The 22,157-nt window shown below is 31.1% G+C and overlaps 1 protein-coding gene across 1 annotated transcript in view; it reads right to left on the bottom strand.

Annotated features, from left to right (window-relative positions):
• LOC149906585 (uncharacterized) overlaps positions 1-22,157 on the bottom strand; it is a 46,719-nt gene that overhangs the window by 12,205 nt on the left and 12,357 nt on the right. The window contains exons 2-4 of the mRNA XM_090104276.1: positions 5,467-5,633; positions 4,047-4,230; positions 2,845-2,984 (exon numbers count right to left, since the gene is read on the bottom strand). Coding sequence (XP_089960402.1) covers positions 2,845-2,984; positions 4,047-4,230; positions 5,467-5,633 — 491 coding nt within the window. The remainder of the gene's footprint in view (positions 1-2,844; positions 2,985-4,046; positions 4,231-5,466; positions 5,634-22,157) is intronic.

Here is a 22,157-nt window from a genome sequence, read left to right as displayed (position 1 = left end):
CATTTCTAAATGTTTATATGATTTAAATCTTTACTTCGTGTGATAAAATTACAAATGTTCATGTAGTTAACTAATCAAGGCTTTTTTGGCATTACTTACTTTGCAATTACAATTGTTTAATATTTTATATGTTTCTTTTTACATTTACCATGCGAAGGTTCGTATTTATCTTGTACATAATATTCAGCATTCAGCGGGCTTACAATCCACACAAACACGTTTAAAAATCTCCGTGCAAAAATCCCTCCATAGGCACGTTAAGTCGAGCTTTCATCAGGCAAACTTCACGATTCCAAACAGTACTCGCTTACAGATTGCAATAGAACCATACGTGCATCAACGGACGGGAGTTTCATCACGTTACTTCCTTTTCATTTCACGCAATATCGAAGCAGAGCTCAAAGATTCAAGCCAATGGCGCGCTCTCAAGTCGCATAATAGCATTCAATTTATTTCAACAAAGACTCCGCTATCAAGATCGCTCCAAACGTCCTGTACTTGTAACTGATATCTAAATAGTTGTTTTAAGTGGCGGTTTATCTAATTCGCCTTAGAATTAAGCTTTTCAAAAACGCCGGACCTAAAAATCATAAATATCATTTACCTACTTATAAAAATATTGTGTATTTTACACTGTATTTGTTCGTGTGGCGGAGTAAAACTTCGTCACTGTTCAATGGCTCGTTGTGAATAAACTTTTGCACTCTATATGTAATTAGGGTGAACTAGAGAATAGTATTTAACTAGATTTAAAAATGCAGAAATGGAAAATTAATTAAATTGTACGGCGCGCGTCACAAAGTTGGCGACGCCTATCGTGTTCAACTATGCTACGGATGTCTGTTACTGTTCTACGCACAAAATGACTGAACTTATTTGGTTGAATTAGCTATAGAAACATAAAAAAACCTGGAGTTGAATATAGGTTCTATTCCATCAAAACATATATGCTACGTGAAGCCAGCAATTTTGTATAATACTGAACTAATATTATGTCGGTATATTATAATACATGAAATATGCAATCATGACATTCAAAACATACCTATATTTTTAATAGTTAATTCTTTACACTAATCCATTAATCAAAATCGTAAATATAGTAGGTTTTACTGCATCCATTATGAACGCAAGAGGCAAACTAAATACTTTCGTACCAATGCGGAAGAAAGAGCATTCCGTTGTAATATATAAGGTATTTTAAGGCCGTTAGAGAAGATTTAGAGTGGCTTGGATGCTAAGTCTCTTAACAATGAGCTCTACCGGCAAACAAAACATTGGAAACTCCATTCAGAGTGGGTATTCTCTGTTATATATGTTCCTTAGATGTAATTCATTGACAAATAGTATTATCGTATCTTAGCATTGTTGAAACAAGTTATAATATTCTGAAGTGGTTGTCTTCATTTTATTTCTCTTCATAATATGAAGGTTCTTTAATATTATAAACAAGTATTATAAAAGAACCTTTAACATTAGGTATGCTATAATAAATTCTTCTATTTTGTTCTGTTTATTATTGTTAGTTGATTTATTAATTATAAAAAACTATTATTATTTTATTATTAAGAAATTACACGTAATTCACAGATTAATAGTAGAGTAATATGCAAGTACACGCACAATGTGTGTGTACAAATGTACAGTACCAGTAGACATATTTATTTCTCACTCTCTTCAGCTTTCTAAAACAAATTCCTATACAATAAAACCATCTACCAATCTCCACACCGAAAAGATTTAATAATACAACAGATAATATTATACTATAATAATACTGTATATAATATTGAAGGGCCAGCGTCTTATTTCTAAGGTTGCAAGGTATTCCAATTTCTTAGCTTTCCATTGTATATGATCCAGCGGGAGTATGTCAGTGTTAAAAGCCAGACCCTCGTTTTATCCCCATTCACTTACGGGATTTAAGAAATTGAACCTAGCTCTCGCTTTAACATGAAGCAAAAGCTAAGAATTTTGAAATTATTTGCTCAAAGGAACGGTCGCTTTAATATTTATGTCGAAGATGTTATAGAATTTATATCGAAAACCCAACGAGTATGTGAAGCAAAAAGTTAATCAATAAGAACATAATCTATCAAAAAATAATTTGGAGTCATTCGAGCAAATTAATCTAACCTCATCTGAAATGTACTTCTTATTTTTTCGTTCCTCTAAATAACAATGCCAATAATACAAAAACATCCTCTCACTTCTACCATGTCGAACAAAAAGGGCTAGCAACTTATTAAATGCTCATTTGTTTCAATTTGCCCAATAAATCTGGGAAACGCAATCGCTATAATTGATAGTGCCTAATCCAAATAGATTAGATTCCTGATTCCATTAGGGAGTATGAGAGTAAACAGTTAAATCGAGTTAGGCCATCTCTTGAGTGCATGCCATTCTGTGATACGAGATTTGCAGATAGACATGTAGATACTACGAGAACTTTGTACTAGTTTCCCATCAAAGCCATAACTGTCTACATACATCCTCTTTGATTACGTCATATTTGCAAGCATATATCAGCTATAATATCACGTTCCATTCGACATTGAACATGTGTTTATTTTATATTTACAAAATAAATATACACTGTAATTACACGCCCTCTACATGACACGTTAAATTAATATTGCTTCGTTTTAACTGCTTTTAAAATAAACGCGCAATATCGAGATCATATGAGGTTTCAGAAAGTAATTTAATGCATCGACAGATACTAGATGTTATAAATCGGTTCACATTTAAGTGTACATCGCAATATTTTCCATTCAGTAAAACAAATTGGAGTTTTCACAGCTGAAAATTACTTTTAATTAATAGAACTTTTGTTTAACAAACCTTTTGTATGTCGTTGTCGATATACCAATTTATATCCGACGGCGGCAATGAGTAGTCTGACGTACAATTGAGGAGAATTTGTTCTCCCGGTTTCACTAATTTGGGAGCTCCGATTATAATTGGATCCTTGTCCGGCATCGCTGGAAGGAAAATAGCTTTGAATATGTAAAGCACCGTAAGATCTTCCGACTTTGACGTAAGTTTATAAACTGTATGAGCTAAATTAAGAGGAAATTGCTGAATGGTGGAGATAATTCTCGACAGGGACGTTAACATAAAGTGCCCTGAAATTGTATTACGAGAATATGTAAGTAATTAAAGTTTCAACAACCACCAAGCCTGATCACGCTAAATTTACTTTAGCAGATATTCGAGCCGAGTTAAGATATGGATATTACAACGATGTAATGTTATTAGTTGCTCTTATCTAATTAAACTTTGCTTTGTTCAGGTGCAAATATGAACTTTAGTAAAACTTAATAATTTATATTGAGATAGTATTTCTTACACACAGGTGCGTTTTAATATTCTTACCTATTTTGTAAAATACAATATTAATTATAGTTTTTCTGAAGTTCGAAACTGAGGTTGAAATTTTCAGAAAAAAGTTTTATATTTCTCTAAGGTTGGTTACTCAATAGAACGTGTAATTCAAGGAAAGGATGAACTGACTGTAAAAGACCTTATTGATGGCTTTTTAGTTTATTTGGAAATGGATGGCTTTTTAGTTTCAATTGGAAATTAAAATACGTATACCACAGAGTTGGTTCAGTCAATTACAGATGAGAATATATTAATAAAGTATAGCAAATAGTATTCAACCGATTACAAAAAACCCGAAAACCAATTTGCAAATCGCACTATATCTGTATATCATATTTTGAGCCGATTTGCAAACGGGAACGAATTTCTCTCTTCAGAAGATTGGAAAGAATCACTATTATCGTAAATGCCACTGAATTTTGCTTGTGAATCGGTACATTGGGGGCCTGAAGGCATTCTCTACATCCCAATCGTGCAATTTTATACTTTTTGCTTTGCTTACAACGGCGATATTCGCATAACGGTATATGCTTTATGCTAGTGGATGTATATCGTTAACCAATTACGCCAAATGGCGTTGTAGCTAAACACGTATAGATGCGTAGTGCCCAAGTTTCGCCCGCATATCGTGACAACAAACTAAGACAAAGCAAACTAACCAACAACTGTCATGTGCTTAGTTTGTCGAGCGATCTGGAACTTGGGGCCTTCGGTCGATATTTCGCAGCTGTAAGCAGCTCTGGTGGCTACGGGTGGCGGCATCACTCGAACCATGCAGGAGTCCACTTGACACTCGCCGCCTTGCACCATGATGCCCGTGACGTTGAAAAGTCGGATCGGCGGCTGTTCACAAAAATACTTGATTAGTTTATTATCTGTATTAAGCGACTTCAAAGACAGGTTCTGTGTTCCATTAAAATGTAGGCCCATAATATGTAACTGTGCTAAGTTCATCTAAATTTATGAAGGGCATTAAAATTGATATTTAGATATACATCTGTCTTATGAAAATAACGCCTTGGAAATACATTATTCATCTATGTATGATTGATTTTAATATTTATTTCGTGAGCGTTCAGAATAAGCTATGATATCTTAGGCGTTATATTTATTTAAACAAGTAGCATTAATACGTTTCCATTATAAACACAAGTACATACAATTTTCGTAACACATTCACCATTTACTTCACAGTAATTTACACACATTTACATAATAAAAGCTTTATGAAACAAGCTTTATTATAGCTGGCGTCAGTTTCTCGATGCATTATTTTGCATATATTATACCACTTCACCTTCGCTTAATAACATACCTACGTGTTGATCACCTAAACAAGAGCTAACTAAGGTATACTTGTATAAAATAATTAAATTCAACCATACTACTTCATATATTTCATAAAATATGAACGTTCTTCGAACCAGTGCTATAGAACGCGCATATTACAGTTCTGATAGCACTCTATTATTTTGCAGTATTTTAAATTTTGCACACATAGAGTTTAAATTTTTTTAATAGAAAGGTTCAAATTTGTATATTACGTAGATACAATAGTTTTGTAGTGTTCGCTCTAAATTGATTAAATTTATAAGGATATTGCTTTTTAATTAATAATTATTGTAATACGTATGAACATAGATTTTAATCTCTTCAATAATATAGAAAAACAAGAACAAAACATTTCAACATGTACCAAGCATGTCGAAACTTTTTTAATTACTCCTTTCCAAAGTTGTTTTAAATAAATTAACCTTTCCTTTTGACCGTATTCAATCTGACCAGCCTTTTACACACTGACTTTATGAGCTAAAACTTTTCAATGATATTTCAAATTGTAAAAGGTATTGATAGTTATTGTTTGATGTTACGACTGAAATTGTTAATATCTAATTGCTTTTGTAGGAATTTAATAACAACATAACTTTCCACTCGAAAGCTGTTGGACTATCCTGCTAAATGCAATGAACCTTTATCTCCATGTCATAATAAGCAAAATATCCCATCGAAAGTCGAGCTATCCTGCTAAATACAATAGACCTCCCTCTACATGGAGTTATAAGAACAATAGATACGTGCCTTTTGCGAAGGGTTATATCTGAATATCTCGTGCATGTCTCGGTACCATTTGACAGAGTGCAGCTTCTGGTCATCCATCTGGAAGTGGCAGCTGAGCTCTGCGGCTCGCCGCGGGTCTGCGTATAGAGGGACCTTCAGCTGTGTGATCTTGTGTGCTGATGCTATTGCTGAAAACAAACGTATATTATTCGAAATCTGCTCATAATTGTATTATTGAGTAAATGAGTCGTTGTATCTCTAAAATATAATCTAATCTTTTAGGAGTAGGTACCGATAAGATATAATCGGAAAATGCAATATAAGAAATTTGATTTACCTCTCCCCTCTACCTCCTATGTAATGGAGATACTTATTTTTGTCATAGCAAACTGCAGAAACTTTTAAATTATGAAGGTTAACATTCTAGTCGCAAAATTATAATATAGCAAATCGTAATACAGCGACTAAATTTGGACTTCAACATTACGACGCCATTGTTAAACATACGAGCATAAAACCCTGTTAACTATTTACATTTCTTCATTGTAACAAGGCCTTAAATAATAAACAAACATAAATTATTGTGTTCAAACATTAGGAAATAGTTACATCTCCCTGAGTGACACGGGAGAAGCTAGAAGGGTCATACTTCCACCTAAGGACATACTTTAAACAAACCTTAACTTCGCTAAAGTTAGTAGTCCTTCCAATTCACGAGTGCCAACCTAACTTGTGTTTATGTCGTCTCCATGCACACTGCATTAATGTAGCTACGCACACATTCACAAATACACACACGCACACACATGCAGATTGCACACACACACACACATAGTTATCCGCATGAGTATCAACCACTATAAAGTAGATGTGCTAGTGAATTGCAGTATAGGTTAACGATAAGAATCGGTATCAAATTATGGAGGAGACTATCTAATGTTATTTGGCAACGAATACCAAATTCAGTTAGTACCTATTTTTGCTAGCTATACATACGTATATTTTTTAATGATGAATTAGACCTTTTCTTAGAGTTGTATTCCCTTGGTCTCCATGATTTTTGTACGGCGTTGCGGAATAATGGATTAAAAGCAGTATTGAAATAGATGATGAAAAAAACAAACACAGATGCCGTACAAAATCAAATGACCAAATTTACCCCGGCAATTGTCGGAAAATAAAAATAAATTCCGACTTTGTGGACCACCATTTTTGTATGGCATCTGTGTCATACTATTTCAATACTGCTTTTAATCCATTATTCCGCAACGCCGTACAAAAGTCATGGAGACAAGGGGAAAAAATCTCTACCTGTACTTTCGAATTCTCATCTGCACTCAGGTGGACAGCTTATAAGTGACGGCATAGTGCTGAATCTTATTATTTTATGCTCTTATATCGTTCTAGATAGGTCACCTGGTGGATCAAATGACCCATAATTTTTTCAACATGGGCCTGTAGTCTACGTACATGTACAATTAAATAAAAACACACGAACAATATATCCAACACAATACCTAAAAAATGCACGTGAAATTTTCCTTCTCTCGTGAAAGTCGGTTGAAAAAAGATAACCTATTTTCCATCTTTATACCAACAGAATAGCGGTATTACATTCTCTATGAAATATTTATACTGAGTCAGTAATCCTTTTCCCGGAGGTGATACAAATGTAAATATTTAAGTTTTAAATATGTATGTGTTCCTAACATGTTATTTTACATTTTTTAATGATTTATTACAGAATATTATATCGGTATATAATATTGTTCAGGCCTGCATACGGATATGAGCTTTTGTGTTCTAATAAAAAGTTTTTTATGTCCAATTGATGCACCAAAATATTTATGAAATGAGAAACCTATGATAAAGCAATACAATGTAAAAAGTATCAGCACTTGTTAATATCCGTATTTCAGTTTTTGTATTCCTACTTAAACAATCGTATTCAGTACAAATTAATAAAAAAATAGTTACCTACCTACCTACACCTAGCTTAGCACAAAAAAACAACACGGTTTATTTAATTAATAAGCCAATGTATAAAGGTTCTTGATTATAAACTCCGACTCTATATGGAAATAAATTATACATCGAGAATTATACAAGATCAATTCAAAGCAGTATGCAGTCGTGTTTAATAGGAGCATCTGTTATTATATTGCATAAATAAGAATCTGTAGAGGCTAATAGGATTTTTAATTAAAGGACACAGTGTGAATCGGAAGAGACGATGAAAAACGTCTTTATATTATTTCCCGAGAAAAACTTGTGCCATCTGCAAACAAAACAATGAAATATCTAAATTAGTACCAAAAACAATAACCGTAAATGTCTCGAAGACAAAAGTTTTAAAGAGGCGTAATACCGAAGAAAATACGTAAAATATGAACACAAATATTTAATGAATGGAATAAAAGGGGATCGCGGGAAATCTTAAGCATATTTTAATATCGGGACGCTTAAATACAAACACTATTTTATTAAACGCAATAACTTCATAACTGGAACATTTATTCTATTCCATTGTTATAAATCTCGCAAATACTGAGCAATAAGTATTTTTGTGCCCGCGCTTCATTATTTCGTTACAGATATTTCAAATTCGTTATTTTCTGCAATTTGATATTGTAGGTAAAATTATTTCATTTTACATTTAGTCGTCAAGCATTTAATTTTTACAGATTTCAATGGAAAATTCAGATGTAAATAATATTTTAGCATCAATCCGAATCCTAACTCATGTGGATTGTTATATACGCTACCTAATTAAATATTAACTTTGTTATAGCTAGTTAGATATGTGTTTTAATTATACACTTGTTTATAAATTATTATAAATAAACATAGAAGTAAAATTGATAGTATGTTTAATAATAACATACATACTAAAATAATACAAAACAATTTAGAAAATCTGGTACCTATATAAAGAGGGCGTAACCCTTGATTCTGTGTATCTATTTATCACAAGTCAAATCTGTAACTGAATATCGGCTATACATTAACGTTTGGCATCTTGTTCCATTGTTCGAATGTGGAGATTAACCTAACCCACTACATTGGGCCATCCTAGGAGAGCGCTTACCCGTGAATAGGCTAATGATAATAGATGAAACATTGCATACAGTGGATTAGTCAAAATGCCCGACTGTTTACTGCAGACCCAGATAAGAGCTTATTGTAAGAATACGCAGTACTATAAACTACTATAGTCACGTAAATTATGCTTCTGATAGTATGAGGGTATGTAACGGACGTAATTGATGAATTATGATTCGTGGATCTCGATAAATTGAGGTGTAAAGTACAATATATTAACACGTTTCTAAGTTTCACTTCGTTTTTTAAATCAAAAAGACGTTACATTTACATATTATGTTTGTTATTTTTACATGCAAAACCACTAAACGAATTTAGATGAAATCTTTCGTTAAAAAATCGAACCGATTCTCTTTATTTAAACATTTTTCATACTACCATTTGTATGTGAAGTTTGAAAAAATGTTAACGTCCGCGTCATACACATTCCCTCGAGATCTGTTTGCGCCACTTGCTGTTTTTTTATGACTGACAACGTAATACAAAAACCATGTAGAAGTTTATGTACGGAAATTATAAATAAATAAATATTATAAATATTATAGGACATCATAACAATATGAAGTTATAATTATTATTAATAATTATAACTTAATTTCAATCAATAGAACTTTATTCATGTAATACATATAAACATAATAGTTACCCATATTAATGTTTCGTTTAAACCAAATGTACATTTTAAACAATGACATACCAAAAGACTAATCAAGGAGTTGCCGGAATCAATGCATAAATAAACCTTGTCTATTATGCTTCAACCTTCTCTACAATAGGTAATTATATCGTACATTACACACAGTCCTAAAATAATATAGAAGTAAAATTATAATTTAAATTGTGTACACAATTCACCTAATTACACGCCGTGATCCCGTGGCGGGGTTAATGATTTAATAAAATACCAAACTCATCTAGGCAATGTTAATTTAATTTTACAACTGTTTTTTACACGTGTTGTCGTTTTAATTACTATTTTAGGTTGAACTCGTAATTTTAAATGAATAGTAGAGCAATGTCAAACTTATTGTTATTTATTCAAAAGAGTTTTGACCAACGTACTTAGTTAAAAATATGCAATAGCAACTAATTATATAGCTTATATATTATTCTGGCAAATATGCTATATCACATAAATATCTTTAAAATACTTTCAGTGATTTTCGCGTGAAGGAGTAACTAAGATACGATACACCCTACAAAATTTCCCTATACATCTTACAAACTTTCGCTTTTAAAATAATACAACATATAGATTAAAAAAAAACATACCGGCCGAATTGATAACCTCCTCCTTTTTTTTGAAGTCGGTTAAAAAGTTGAGAAAAATACAGGTATTTTTTTTAAATAATAAAATCGGTAATATTAATATTTTATATATTTAACATTGTAGAGTTTACTTAAAATTGTACATAAAATAGGTTGATGTAAATAAACTGAGAATTAATTGGACGAGTAATGCAGAGCTCAAGAGAAAAATGGAGATACTCAAAGAAAATATTTTATTTCCAGCTGCTGTCCATTTTAACTTGAAATTTTTAATTAATTGTAATATAATTAATTATTTTTCTTTATAGTGTTCTTTTTATACGTTTGTAAAATGTCAGACAGTAAACAATTATGTTTTTCTTCGAATACTTGAAGAGTGTTAATGAAGGAGTACAATAAATGAAAACATTTCACAGAAAAATATTATATCAAAGAGACAAACACTTATCCTTCAAAGAAAACATAATATTTACATTACATTTATTATATTCTTAGAATGGTAATAGTCAGAGTCGACTTTTCAATAACACTCACGGCCGATTTTTCAATGCTTGGATAAAACTTATCTAATAAAGTATAACACGATAATATTAAAATGTCACGTAAACTGACAAATACGGACAATTGGAATACGTTTTTAAAATGGTAGTTTTATACATTATTCGATGAATAAGTTTTATCCAAGCATTGAAAAATCGGCCCTAAATAAATAAAGAATGCTAACATTCCCAATGTCACAATGATTCTCGTAATTAAACATGGATCTGAAACATTTATGTCACTTGTAGGAAAGTACGAGCGTAATGAATTTTCTGAAAAGCAATAAGCGAAGACAGCGGGACCGAAAAAAAGCAAATCAACTTTAGGAGTAAAGTTTGATATTCCTTTTGCAAAATTAATTTTCACTATTTCAATGAAGGCTGTATTCCTTGTTTCGTTATTAGAATAAATACGTTTCAATTATCTTATTTTTGTTTATTCTTGCTTCTGTTTTTGTTTACTTTGCTTACTAAATTTAAATTATTTATATAAATATACCTCATAAAGATTGTTGTTGATCAATGCTACTAAAAGTGTAAGTACAAGAGTTACTCTGTTTCATACTTGTATAATTTGCTGCATAATTAGGCCGCACAAAAACTATTGAATCAATCCGGAACAAATAAAATATTATATGACATGATATGCATTTAAACTAGATGGTATTGTTACCGATTGTTTGGCCATTAAAATAACCTATATTACTCGTATTAAATATATCAAATATATAAGAAGCGAGTTATTTACAAGTTGCAAATTATTTTTAAATCAATATTTCTGTGTAAAAGTTTAAATAATGTCATATCGTTAATCAAGTGTCATCAAACTCACAAATCATGTTCTGAATACAAACAATAAAGGAAGTTAGTCAATGTTTGTAGAGGTCGGTGGGGCTCGGTTTCTGCAAACATGGCTAATTTGCCTAAACTACCCATTCGTTATTATACTGTGACCGTCTTAGATACTTGTGATTCATTACTTTTATTTTTCATCAGAGAGCTGAGTTAATGAGTGAAAACTTTCACGTTATTACCATAGAAATCTAAATAACAAGACACGTTTACTTATTAGGTAATAATGGTTTGTAACAGTATACCTATTTGTGTAATATAGACTGAAAATTCAACACTAAATGGAGCTTATTTGGATAAATTATATATCTTATGCGACACCCAACTAAAATAACATAAATAAGTATTTTAAAATTAATCAGTTTACAAAATATACCGTTAAAGAGAAAGTAGTGATTTGATCAAACCTTTAACTAATAACTACTATTATCGCAAATAAAAAACTTATAAATATTTTCGTGATCGTGAAATAAAATACCTACCTATTATGTAAAGTGATTGATTTATTACTGAGTTCATGTTGGAGTTAATATTTGTGTCATATAAACGAAACATAAAATTGATTTGATTCAATACTAAATTCTGGTTTCAGACTACAGACAATAGACTTAAAAGAATAATACCTTCCCAGTTACATAAGATATCTAACAGTTGAAACCTATCTCTATTGTTCAGAATATTACATACTAAGAGCAAACATAGCGTTACGGATTATCTATTCATATTCGGATGTGCGCTAGATTGAATTAGTTGAAGAAGCAAATGGAGTAGCCTCGAAGGACATTGTCCGTCACTAAGTATGTAATTTGAGTGTAGGCGATATTGGACTGTGACAAGATAATAGCGTCGCGAGAAATGGGAGACGGTAATGTAAGAAAATGACTCGCTATATCTCAACCTAATGTGGGATAGTGACCTGCGATATTTGTTACGAAACCATACGTAAATATTAGTACATTTATTCTCTTAAACCGGCTACTCACGTACCTGCATTATGTGAATTAGACCCTTAATTGGCTCATTAATTGTGATGAGTATAGGCAAGCAGGGGCGATTTGGTGAAAGTGGTTCTCTAAAAATTGCTCCGACCACCGACCAACCAAGATTGTTTCAATATTGCCCCTGCGGCAGGTACGTGAGTAGCCGGCCTTATACAACACATAATTTGCCCCGAAACTAAAGCATAGAGAAGCAATGACCGCACATGTTGAATGAATTTAAAAATGTTGGCGTAGAAGTATTTTTAAATGCAATTCGAACGCTATATAAAAGTTTAAAATGAATAGATGAAACCGGAAGCTCTGAACTTTTAAAACATGTTTATGGAATAAATTAAAAATAATAATCACTTTAAAAGGTTGTTGTGAGATTTTTCCACTTTATACAGGAACTAGTTAATTACTGCAATTTCGTGCGAGTTACGATCGAAAAAGTTTAGGCAATTATTATCTCACATTTTAGCAATGTGCGGGATGGATACTTTTCCATAAAGTATGCTACATTAAAATATATCTCTATCTATAAGTTTCATAGACCTGAATTTCCAGTAGAATCATCAATAATTCAATCCTTTTTTTTCGTACATAATGTAAATTTAAAATCACAAAGAATGACTTACTCATATATACTCATTTTGGAAACATTCTTATGAGACGCATCAAAACACACGTAAAGCTTTAAAATGTAAAGAAAAAATTAATTTATATGAATGGACATTTCAGTACTTTGACCTAAACTCTAGTAAAATATTCCTTTCAAATAGTCTAAAGTCAATGACTTTCATCTTCTTTGATCTGAGGTATTTTATAAAAACTTTAGGCCTACAGCTATTCAACAATAATGTATGGCGAAGAAATTGATATTGAAAATAAAATTCCTATTAGTTAGCAATTTTAATATAAGGACTATCATTTATTATACGATATTAAAATAGTTTGGAAAATCCAAAAGTGCACGCCTCATAATTTTTTTTTAATAATTATTTTTGTTTATTTAATAACAATTAAACCACATCGAATCAGACCCTGAAAAATGAAAGGGTTCTATTCCTGAGCATACTCAAGCGTAAGAGAAAAAAAAAGACTCGATTAGTAAAGTATTTCGGTCGCTATCGTGTTAACAAGAAAAAGGATCCGCACATACAGACACACGGACGTCCAAGACAGAACTTTTTTAAACTGTTTTTTAACTAGTTTAAATAACAAAAATGACATCAAAAATATCATGAATGTTAAAAATAGTGTTTTTTCTTAATATGTGTGTGTATGTATTATCTTACAAGTGCAATGTATGATACATAAAGACATTTTAAGTTTGAAAAATCAGATGTTTTGCGCGAAGTGACAGTAGTACCCACCTCAAACGCTTCGCTTATGAGGCGTGCAATATTTTCAACTTTGTGCTAAACTAATAAGTAAATTGATAAATATCATATTATGATAATATTGAGACGTGCATGTTGTCATTGAAGAAAATTCATGTATAAAAGACGGTATGAGTATATAATGTATATAATTATATATATTTGATTTATAATTCAGAACGAGGATTCTTTATATCATTTAGTAGGTATTAACAATTGAACTAGTGTTTACCAAAATTTACAATTCAAAGTTAAAACTATAACAGCTATCATAAGAATTCATTGTACCTATTTGGTCATTTAAATGTGAGATACTTATGAACTTGTAATTTAATAATATATGTATAATTAGTTGTTTTTTAGGGTTATTACTTGGGATTTTGGAATAGGTTACACATAGCGTAAAGGCTATATTTGTTTATTGTTATATTTGTTATTTGTTTTTCTAGTTTTGCAAATAAAATGTAAAGCTCTATGGAATGAAAGGCGTATTCATTTCAATTCAGTTGTCGAAATAAGCGAATTAAACAATAACATTGAGATTATAATATCCAGGTTGATCCAAAAAGGGTCGAGAGTTAATTAACCTTTGTGAACTAGCGTCAGGTTTTATGCGAAAAATCGCGTTAGTATATTAGATTGGCAATTAAAAACAAAACTCGTCAAATATTTTATATGATATTGTTAATATTTTAATGTAGGTGTAAGGTGTATTTGAATATTTTTAATGGATTACACGTGAAAAAATGCTATTGGAAATTGGATGCTTGTAATAAAATTTGTTCCTATTTGGTTTTTAATTAATTATTTTCTGTGATTTTCTATTTGTAAATTTATTTTATTTTCGTTCACTCAAACAAACCTATTGCGTTTGGGTGAAACACAACTAATTCGAACTAAACAGTAATAACGGTATGGAATTATTATTCCAATAATATATAATAATAATGTCTTATATTATTTTTAGCAAAGAGAAATATTAATACCTATGAGCTTAAAATATTATTTGACGCCCAAGATATCTTATAGTTCAATCTATATTCTATAGTGTAAAACAACATACAAAAGATATTTGCTTCAAAATGATTTTGGTAGAAAAAAATGTTATTGTTATTCCAATTCTGGACTTTTACATAAAAAGTCTCTAAAATTTCCCCCGAGCTTTTGGCATTATGGGTGTTTCATTGCTTTTTAAATTTAAAAGCAAGTGCCACAGCAAATTACTTTTCATCTCTTACTTTAAAAAAATAATTGAAATTTTAAGGACATTTTTAATAGTTATACCTACACATAAGGAGAAACATATAATATGAACCATTTTTAAGCGACAAAAGTAATATTTTGTAATTAAAATGGATTTAAAATCAACGATCGGTTTGCTAAAAACGTATATATATAAAATTCTTAAAATAAATAAATTAAAACCACGGTCTATTTGTGCATCCGTCCCAGTACCTCTCACATTACAATCTTGTAATACAATGAAACAATCTTCCACATAAATATAAAATTATAAACGAACTACAAACACATACAGTTTGTAAAATGAGTCACGAAGAGTCTTCTATACAATAATCAAAGAGGGTCGCCGCAAAATTGGGGGCGCCATCGATAAACATCGTGCTTTACTGGTACCCTTTAAAATTGAACTTAGGGTGCTACTTATATGTTTAGTTTAAATAAGCCCTGTAATAAATTATTAATAGAGTCTTTTAAAGGTGCTACTTTGGTCGCATTGTAATTAAAAATGTATTGGTGACTTAAAGTCGCCCAACATAATATTTTACATTATTTATATTACAGCTTATAGAACGTAATTAAAAAAAACGCAGTGGAAGTATTTTTAAACACAAAACCATCAAAATTATTGTGTTCAAAACACTTCTTAAATTATTTTTTCATTTATAATAAGTAGGTAAATCAAAGTTTACTTTCAAGAAAATAAAAAAAAACACATTGTAAAAACATTAATCAAAAGAAGAATAAATGATTTACCGATACAAATAATTATGTATTATCTTTTTAAAATTTTCGTAGCGTAACCTTCCCAAATATCGACCTTCTAGAATTAATATTGATACAGTAGAAAAAAAATTTAACATTTTTACAACTTTAAAATTTGTGGCAATATTGATTGTGTTTAAATAATGTGACGAAGTAAATAAGCCAATTTAAATTACGATTAAATCAGCGTTAACCCAAACGTAAAGCCACGTTAAACTTTCGGAGGCATTAAGCAGGTACATAATAAAATAGGGAAGTTAGACAAAGGTTTTGTGTTCTTAACAAAATCCCAAATTTCGGTAAAAGGTTCACTTAATGGCGACTATCACCTTACTTCTCACTTAAGGGAACATTAAATATAATTAAATTAACGTTTATTCCCAGCTCTGCGCTTTCTTTTATGGAAACCTCACATTATCTGATAATAGGAAAATATTGTGAAAAAGATACTTAGATATTTTAGTAAGGTTTATAATAATTACTTACCTCTATTAAGGGCCGATTTTTCAATGCTTGGATAAAACTTACCCGTCTAATAAAGTATTACACGATAATATTAAAATGTCACTTGAAAACTCTCAAATACGGGCGATCAGAATATATTTTTGTAATGGTTGTTTAATACGTTATTCGACGAATAATATTTAACCAAGGATTGAAAAATCAGCCCTTAATATAACAAAAACAAATAAACTTATATCTTGACAGATAGGTAGGTACTAGGTACTAATTATGCTTTATTTCCTTGAACGTGAAACAAAGTATAAATATTCATCTGAATTTCATTAAATTGTATTGAACAGCAATGACTCCTTATCATCCTAAACTAATTCTAGAATTTAATTGATATTGTGATGGACGAATAACTGTTATGTCATTTAATTAAAAGCCCTTTAAAATAATTAATTTAAAATAATATCCTCATAGCAGATAACAATAGTCTGTTTTTAGCAGGAATGAATACAACAAGAGAATTTCTTGTCATTGTTGTAACTAAAGTAGCAACTATACAATGAACTTGAAGGTTTGAAAGGAGATAATATTATGACGCATTTAGGATTCATATTATGTAAATGCATTATCTTATATATAAAATTCTCGTGTCACAATGTTAGTCTGCATACTCCTCCGAAACGGGTGGACCGATTCTCATGAAATTTTCTGTGCATATCGGGTAAGTCTGAGAATCGGCCAACATCTATTTTTCATATGTACCACGGGCGAAGCCGGGGCGGACCGCTAGTTATATATAAAAGTCTGTTAACATAAAACTCATAATCATTACACTTCCGTACTCATATTTAATGTGTTAAAGAATAGGTACACATTCATTAAATGAAACAAAGGAATACCTACTCTAAAGTTATAACACCAACCATGTATTTACATTTATAAAGGTAATAACCGAAAATAACTCCAAAAATATCTGAAAATATTAGCAAAATTCATAAACATTATTTCATAATTTATGTGTTCAAAATTCAGAAGGACACTTAATGAAAAACTTCCAAGTAAAACAAAATACAATTAGCATACACCATTTGCCAGAATTGTGCATCTGTGAACAGTCGGTACATCTTTTAAATAACGCTTAACCATATTTTCAAACTTATTTACGTTTTAACTTCAAGATAATTTATTCTTCAAACGGAAATTCCAGTCCATTTAGTCTACTTTAGCACTTCGGTTCGACGGAGGGAAAGAAATGCTTTTAATAAAAGTAATTTCGAAACAAATTTACTCGATTTGCCCCGGATAAAGGTTGAATAATAATTATGGTAGCGTCTAAGCAGCTTATATAAATAAGTTAGTGAACGGATAGACACTTCCGTTTCTTTTCTTTTTACCTTCCTAATTTGTATTGTGCTCATTAGGAACAATTTTATCTAAAGCTATAGTTCAATTTATGTATAAAATAAATGAAGGTTGTTAACAAAATACGTTCGGCTGTGGAATTTTAATCTCTACAATGCAATGTATTTTGCAGAGTGTTGAATAGCTGATAAATGATTTTATTAATTCGATTTTAGTCATAGCTGATAAATTGGATTGTTAATTGACACTCAATAGACTTTAATAGGTTCTAATAAATTAGTTAGTCGGCTTTTATAATGACACTCAACAGTTTTACATTTCCATTTATATAGAAAATTTTACTTTTGACTTCTTATCCTCTTATATAAATAAACTTGATGTAACAAACAGAGTAATTTATTGGATAAAACAAAGTTAAAGTGGGGTGCGTTCAAACACTACTTTAATTTAAATTACGCTATTACTTAACTAGCTTTCCTAGAAGTAATTTAGGTTATAGCAAGGGTGAAAATAATTTATTAGAAACGAGCAAATAGAATTGCGTGTTTACCGCTCCACGTGGTTAGCGCTTGTTTAATCTCCCAAAGGACATTAACGTTCACATACTGACCAATTTCGCAATTATTGTACGTCGTAAAAACATGACAAGGAAAGTAAACAGATACGTGAAGACATGCTACATTCTCTCAGAGGAAGAGATTATGAAGAATAAGCGGATCAGTGAGTACCAATAGCATTGCCTGTTTTCCTGTTGTTTAATAATCCAGCAATCCGATTGGTGGATATGCTTTGATGTTCCGCAGTCAGATGTGCTCTTTCTTGACGTATCACGTCAAGCCTTTTACATTGTTATTTTTAATAAGGAGATTAGGTTTTAAACGAGCAGAACGGGCTCCCGGCTCAGTTAGAGTCTAAGATTGGAAACAGAAAGCGGGAGTTCGAGAATAGCCCAACCAAAAATTTACATTGAAATATTAAATTGTACAAGCATTGCCAATATTAAAATATACGAATAATACGAGGAAAACCATCGTGATAAAATGAACCTATTCCGCTGTACTTGGCCACTGTAAGGGATTATTACGTTCACCCTCAGAAAACCTCACTGTATAGTGGGAAGCAAATATTCTGAAGATGATGATGATGGATGTCAATGTGTATAGTATTGTATCTCATCTAATAATAGATAATTTGGGTGCTATTATCAATTATTATTTCAGAAATTTCTTATTTCATTAATATATTAGGTATTTATTTTGTAGAAATGATTTATTATATTAACAATTAAGAGAAAATAGTAATTGTATTAATAGTAATGATTGGGATTTACCTCAGATAAAGGAGAAGCCCGCATAATTATAATTTCGTCGAAGTTTCATCAGATTTACCTCCTCCTTTGCTAAGGAGATCATTTACATGCATTACCAGATATTCAGAATTTTATCGTCTTGCAATAACATTGAAATCGAACGACTAAGGAATGGTAATTTGGAAGTTTATCGAAGTATTTCGATGTATATAGTAGGTAAGAATGAATTCTTTGTCCTGGTCTCCTGGATTAGGAGGTAAAGTAGTTGGAATATCAACCTCGATATCATATTTTCACTACTAGTTACGATATTAAGCAATGAGCAGAGCATGTAGACTTTATTAGGGCGATTAAAAAGAACTTTACGATTGTGGCACATCAAAATAATACAAAAATATTTCTAAGAGTATTAATAGCCACAAAACTTAACACAATAAACACGACACGTTTACAACAAAGACTTATAAATACAAAAACATTTATCCATTAGGAAATATAACATTTATAAGACTACGAATACTCTTTTAGGAATCAGATCTCCGATGAGGGTTTACGCTTTTAGCAAAAGTATACTCTCTAACCCCAAGATTATTTGCAGACAGACATTACAGCAAGTAAACGAAAAAATCGCTAACTTTATCTTCATCATAATGTTACAAATACTTCATGATCTATATTTTATTGCTATACCTCACCAAATGTGTTTCAATTGATATAATAATCATGAAAGCGTGATAGAGATACTTACGTAACTAAAACGAAACTATAAATTTAGAATAGAACAAATTCGATCATGAGGCGGGATTAAACGAAACTATACACTAGTATCTAATCTGTGACTATACGTAGTTTTGTTGTAATTTGCTATTTATTTTATTCCCTGTTCAGAGTAATATAATATTGTTAATCTTCTGTGAAGGTGATAACCTCCCTGGTGTGAGCGTGACCTAAATCTGTGGCTAGACATTTTCTACAATACCTCGAGTCGATTCTAGTGAAACAGAGGTCATTAGGTTATTTTTATTCTAGGATTAAGTGAGATAAAATAGCTCTTACAACTACAATAGCGGCAATTAATAAGCTACGGTTTAAGCAATGCGACAGTAGATACTCCATAATAATATTTTTTAAGTGAAACTTCTTTATCGGGGTTGGACAAAAATTTAGTGTAACATTTTTGCGTTACGTTACGCCGTACGCGTGACATTTTTGCGTTACGCCGTACGCGTGACATTTTTGCGTTACGCCATACTCGTGACATTTTTAAGGTCATAAAGAAGTTTCACTTCTTATGTGTGTACTCTAGTACACGCATACATTTTTTTTATATATTATCTTTTTTTACATCAATATCAGTAGATAATATCAGTAATAACAACAAAAAAATGTGTCTATAAAAAACAGAATAAAATTTATTTTTTGGTCACAAAATAATCTATAATACCTGAGTATGCTACAATCATGCATTATTTTTATTTATACAAAATCAAATAAATATAACGACGATTCATCCATACACATTTATGATAAGACAAATACATTTTACTCGCCTACAGAAGTGTTTAGTCGTTGCGCAAAGATTCTGTCTGTGACAAAGCTTTCCGCCTTTACAGACTTTTTATCTTTGCTATATTTTCACTTCTTACCCGTCAGTCAGCTCAGTTCGACAAAGAACTTTTATTCAAGAGAAAATCATCTTTTACACCGACCTATTGCTATGAATCTAGTAGAAATATTAAGCTCTGTTAAACTGTTGATAGAAGACGAAACTGGAAAATTTCGTACAACACAAATTAAAGTAATCAACAAACCGCGTGCAGATTTGTTTTTACAATCGAAACCTACGTCCAAAAATGAAGTTTCAATTAATTGGCTAAATCTACTTGTTTCCTTAACGTGTTTTACACGTTATTTAACTATGCTGTTTCTGTGGTAAAGTTTATCGAACTTTGTCGAGTTGAGTCTTGATCTACTAGTAGGTATACCAGAAATATACAAAAATAATGTAAATGTTAGTGCTATTATACTTTTCCTATAAAAAAATCTAAATTGAGCATCATTTTTTTAAATTGTTTAAGAAAATTTGAAACGTTAAAAAATAAACCGCGCTCCCGAAACAGTAATATCTCACAAAAACAACTTACGGAGCGCTGTAGTTCTGAATAAAACGAATTTAAACTGCTTAACTAGTAGAAATGTAAAGTGGCTAATATTGTAGAACGAAACTGTGACATTGCAGTCACGTGTATCGTAATACCATCGGGATTAACATAGCGCAGTGTGTAATCGACCTTAATTCGTTTTTGTGGTGACCCAATTACGATATCATACTATATAACTTACTACGTTTATGGTTTCACACGCTTTCGTGTATTTTTGCTATGAATATAGAAACTAATTAATTAGCCATTAACAATATCCGATATTAGCATAATGCGTAAATACAATGCGAATAATTAATATTTATAGCTGTTATTGTTTATTAATTTACAACTCTAGTTTTAGAGACTGCAGGATAGTTATTAAATATAAATTAATTATTTTGTGTTCAATTTTGTGTTAATTAACTTAATTTTATTTCTTTGTGTAAGTATGAAACATTTTTTGATAATATAATAATAATCATCCTTTTAAATTATAATGGATAATAATAGAGAACTCGGTCGAAATAAGCTTTCAACTCTCAATTTCACACAAAATATATCATATAAAATTTCAGCCCCATTCCAGCGACATAAAAGAAAAAATTAACAAACAATTTTAGCAGTGTTTACTTGCGTCAAATGAGAAATAGTTGTGAAAGCACGCCAGTATAATAAATTAATCTCGTATTGTCTCGCATTGTATCTTTGTACCATTCTTTGTGACAATAATTTAACGCCGCTATAAATAGACTCCTCATTATTAAACCCTTAACTAGAGTCGTGGGTCCAATGGACCCAGGTTGAGTTTTTAAAGTCTCGTTTACTCCACGGTACTTACCGCAGAACCTTCTACTGCTCAGTACCTTCCTATAGTACGCCGGAGCGTATCCTGTGAGACAGACGTGTTCGGCTCGGTACTCCTTAGGTAGGTACTGACCTCTACAGGGGTCCACTGGACCCACGACTATAGATACGTATCTTTTTTATTTTCGTTATTAAATTTATTATTGTATTTTTAATTAGTTTATCGCTATGTAGAATCCCAGAAGTGTATGTGTTGATAACGAAGAGATGTTAGAACAATGGTTAAATGAAGAATTGTTAAGAAATGATGAAGACTCCGATGAAAACTCAACACCTACCCGTACTGCAGAAACTAAATCAGATAATGAGTTTTCCGATGATGATGTAGATTTTGTTGTTAGATAGAAATAAAAGGAAGCGATGTTCATTCTGTTTGCCTGGCAAAAGAGCAAAAACTGTACATTTGTGCACTAAATGCAGGGAGCCCATATGCATGACTTGTGCAAATATAA

Source organism: Colias eurytheme, chromosome 8, assembly GCF_061535395.1.
Source record: "Colias eurytheme isolate Ceu_HAF_F1 chromosome 8, ilColEury1 Martin Lab GWU primary, whole genome shotgun sequence".
NCBI classification, from domain to species: Eukaryota; Metazoa; Arthropoda; class Insecta; order Lepidoptera; family Pieridae; genus Colias; species Colias eurytheme.
The sequence above is the reverse complement of the archived record's forward strand: the minus strand, read 5'-3'. Positions and strand labels throughout refer to the sequence as shown.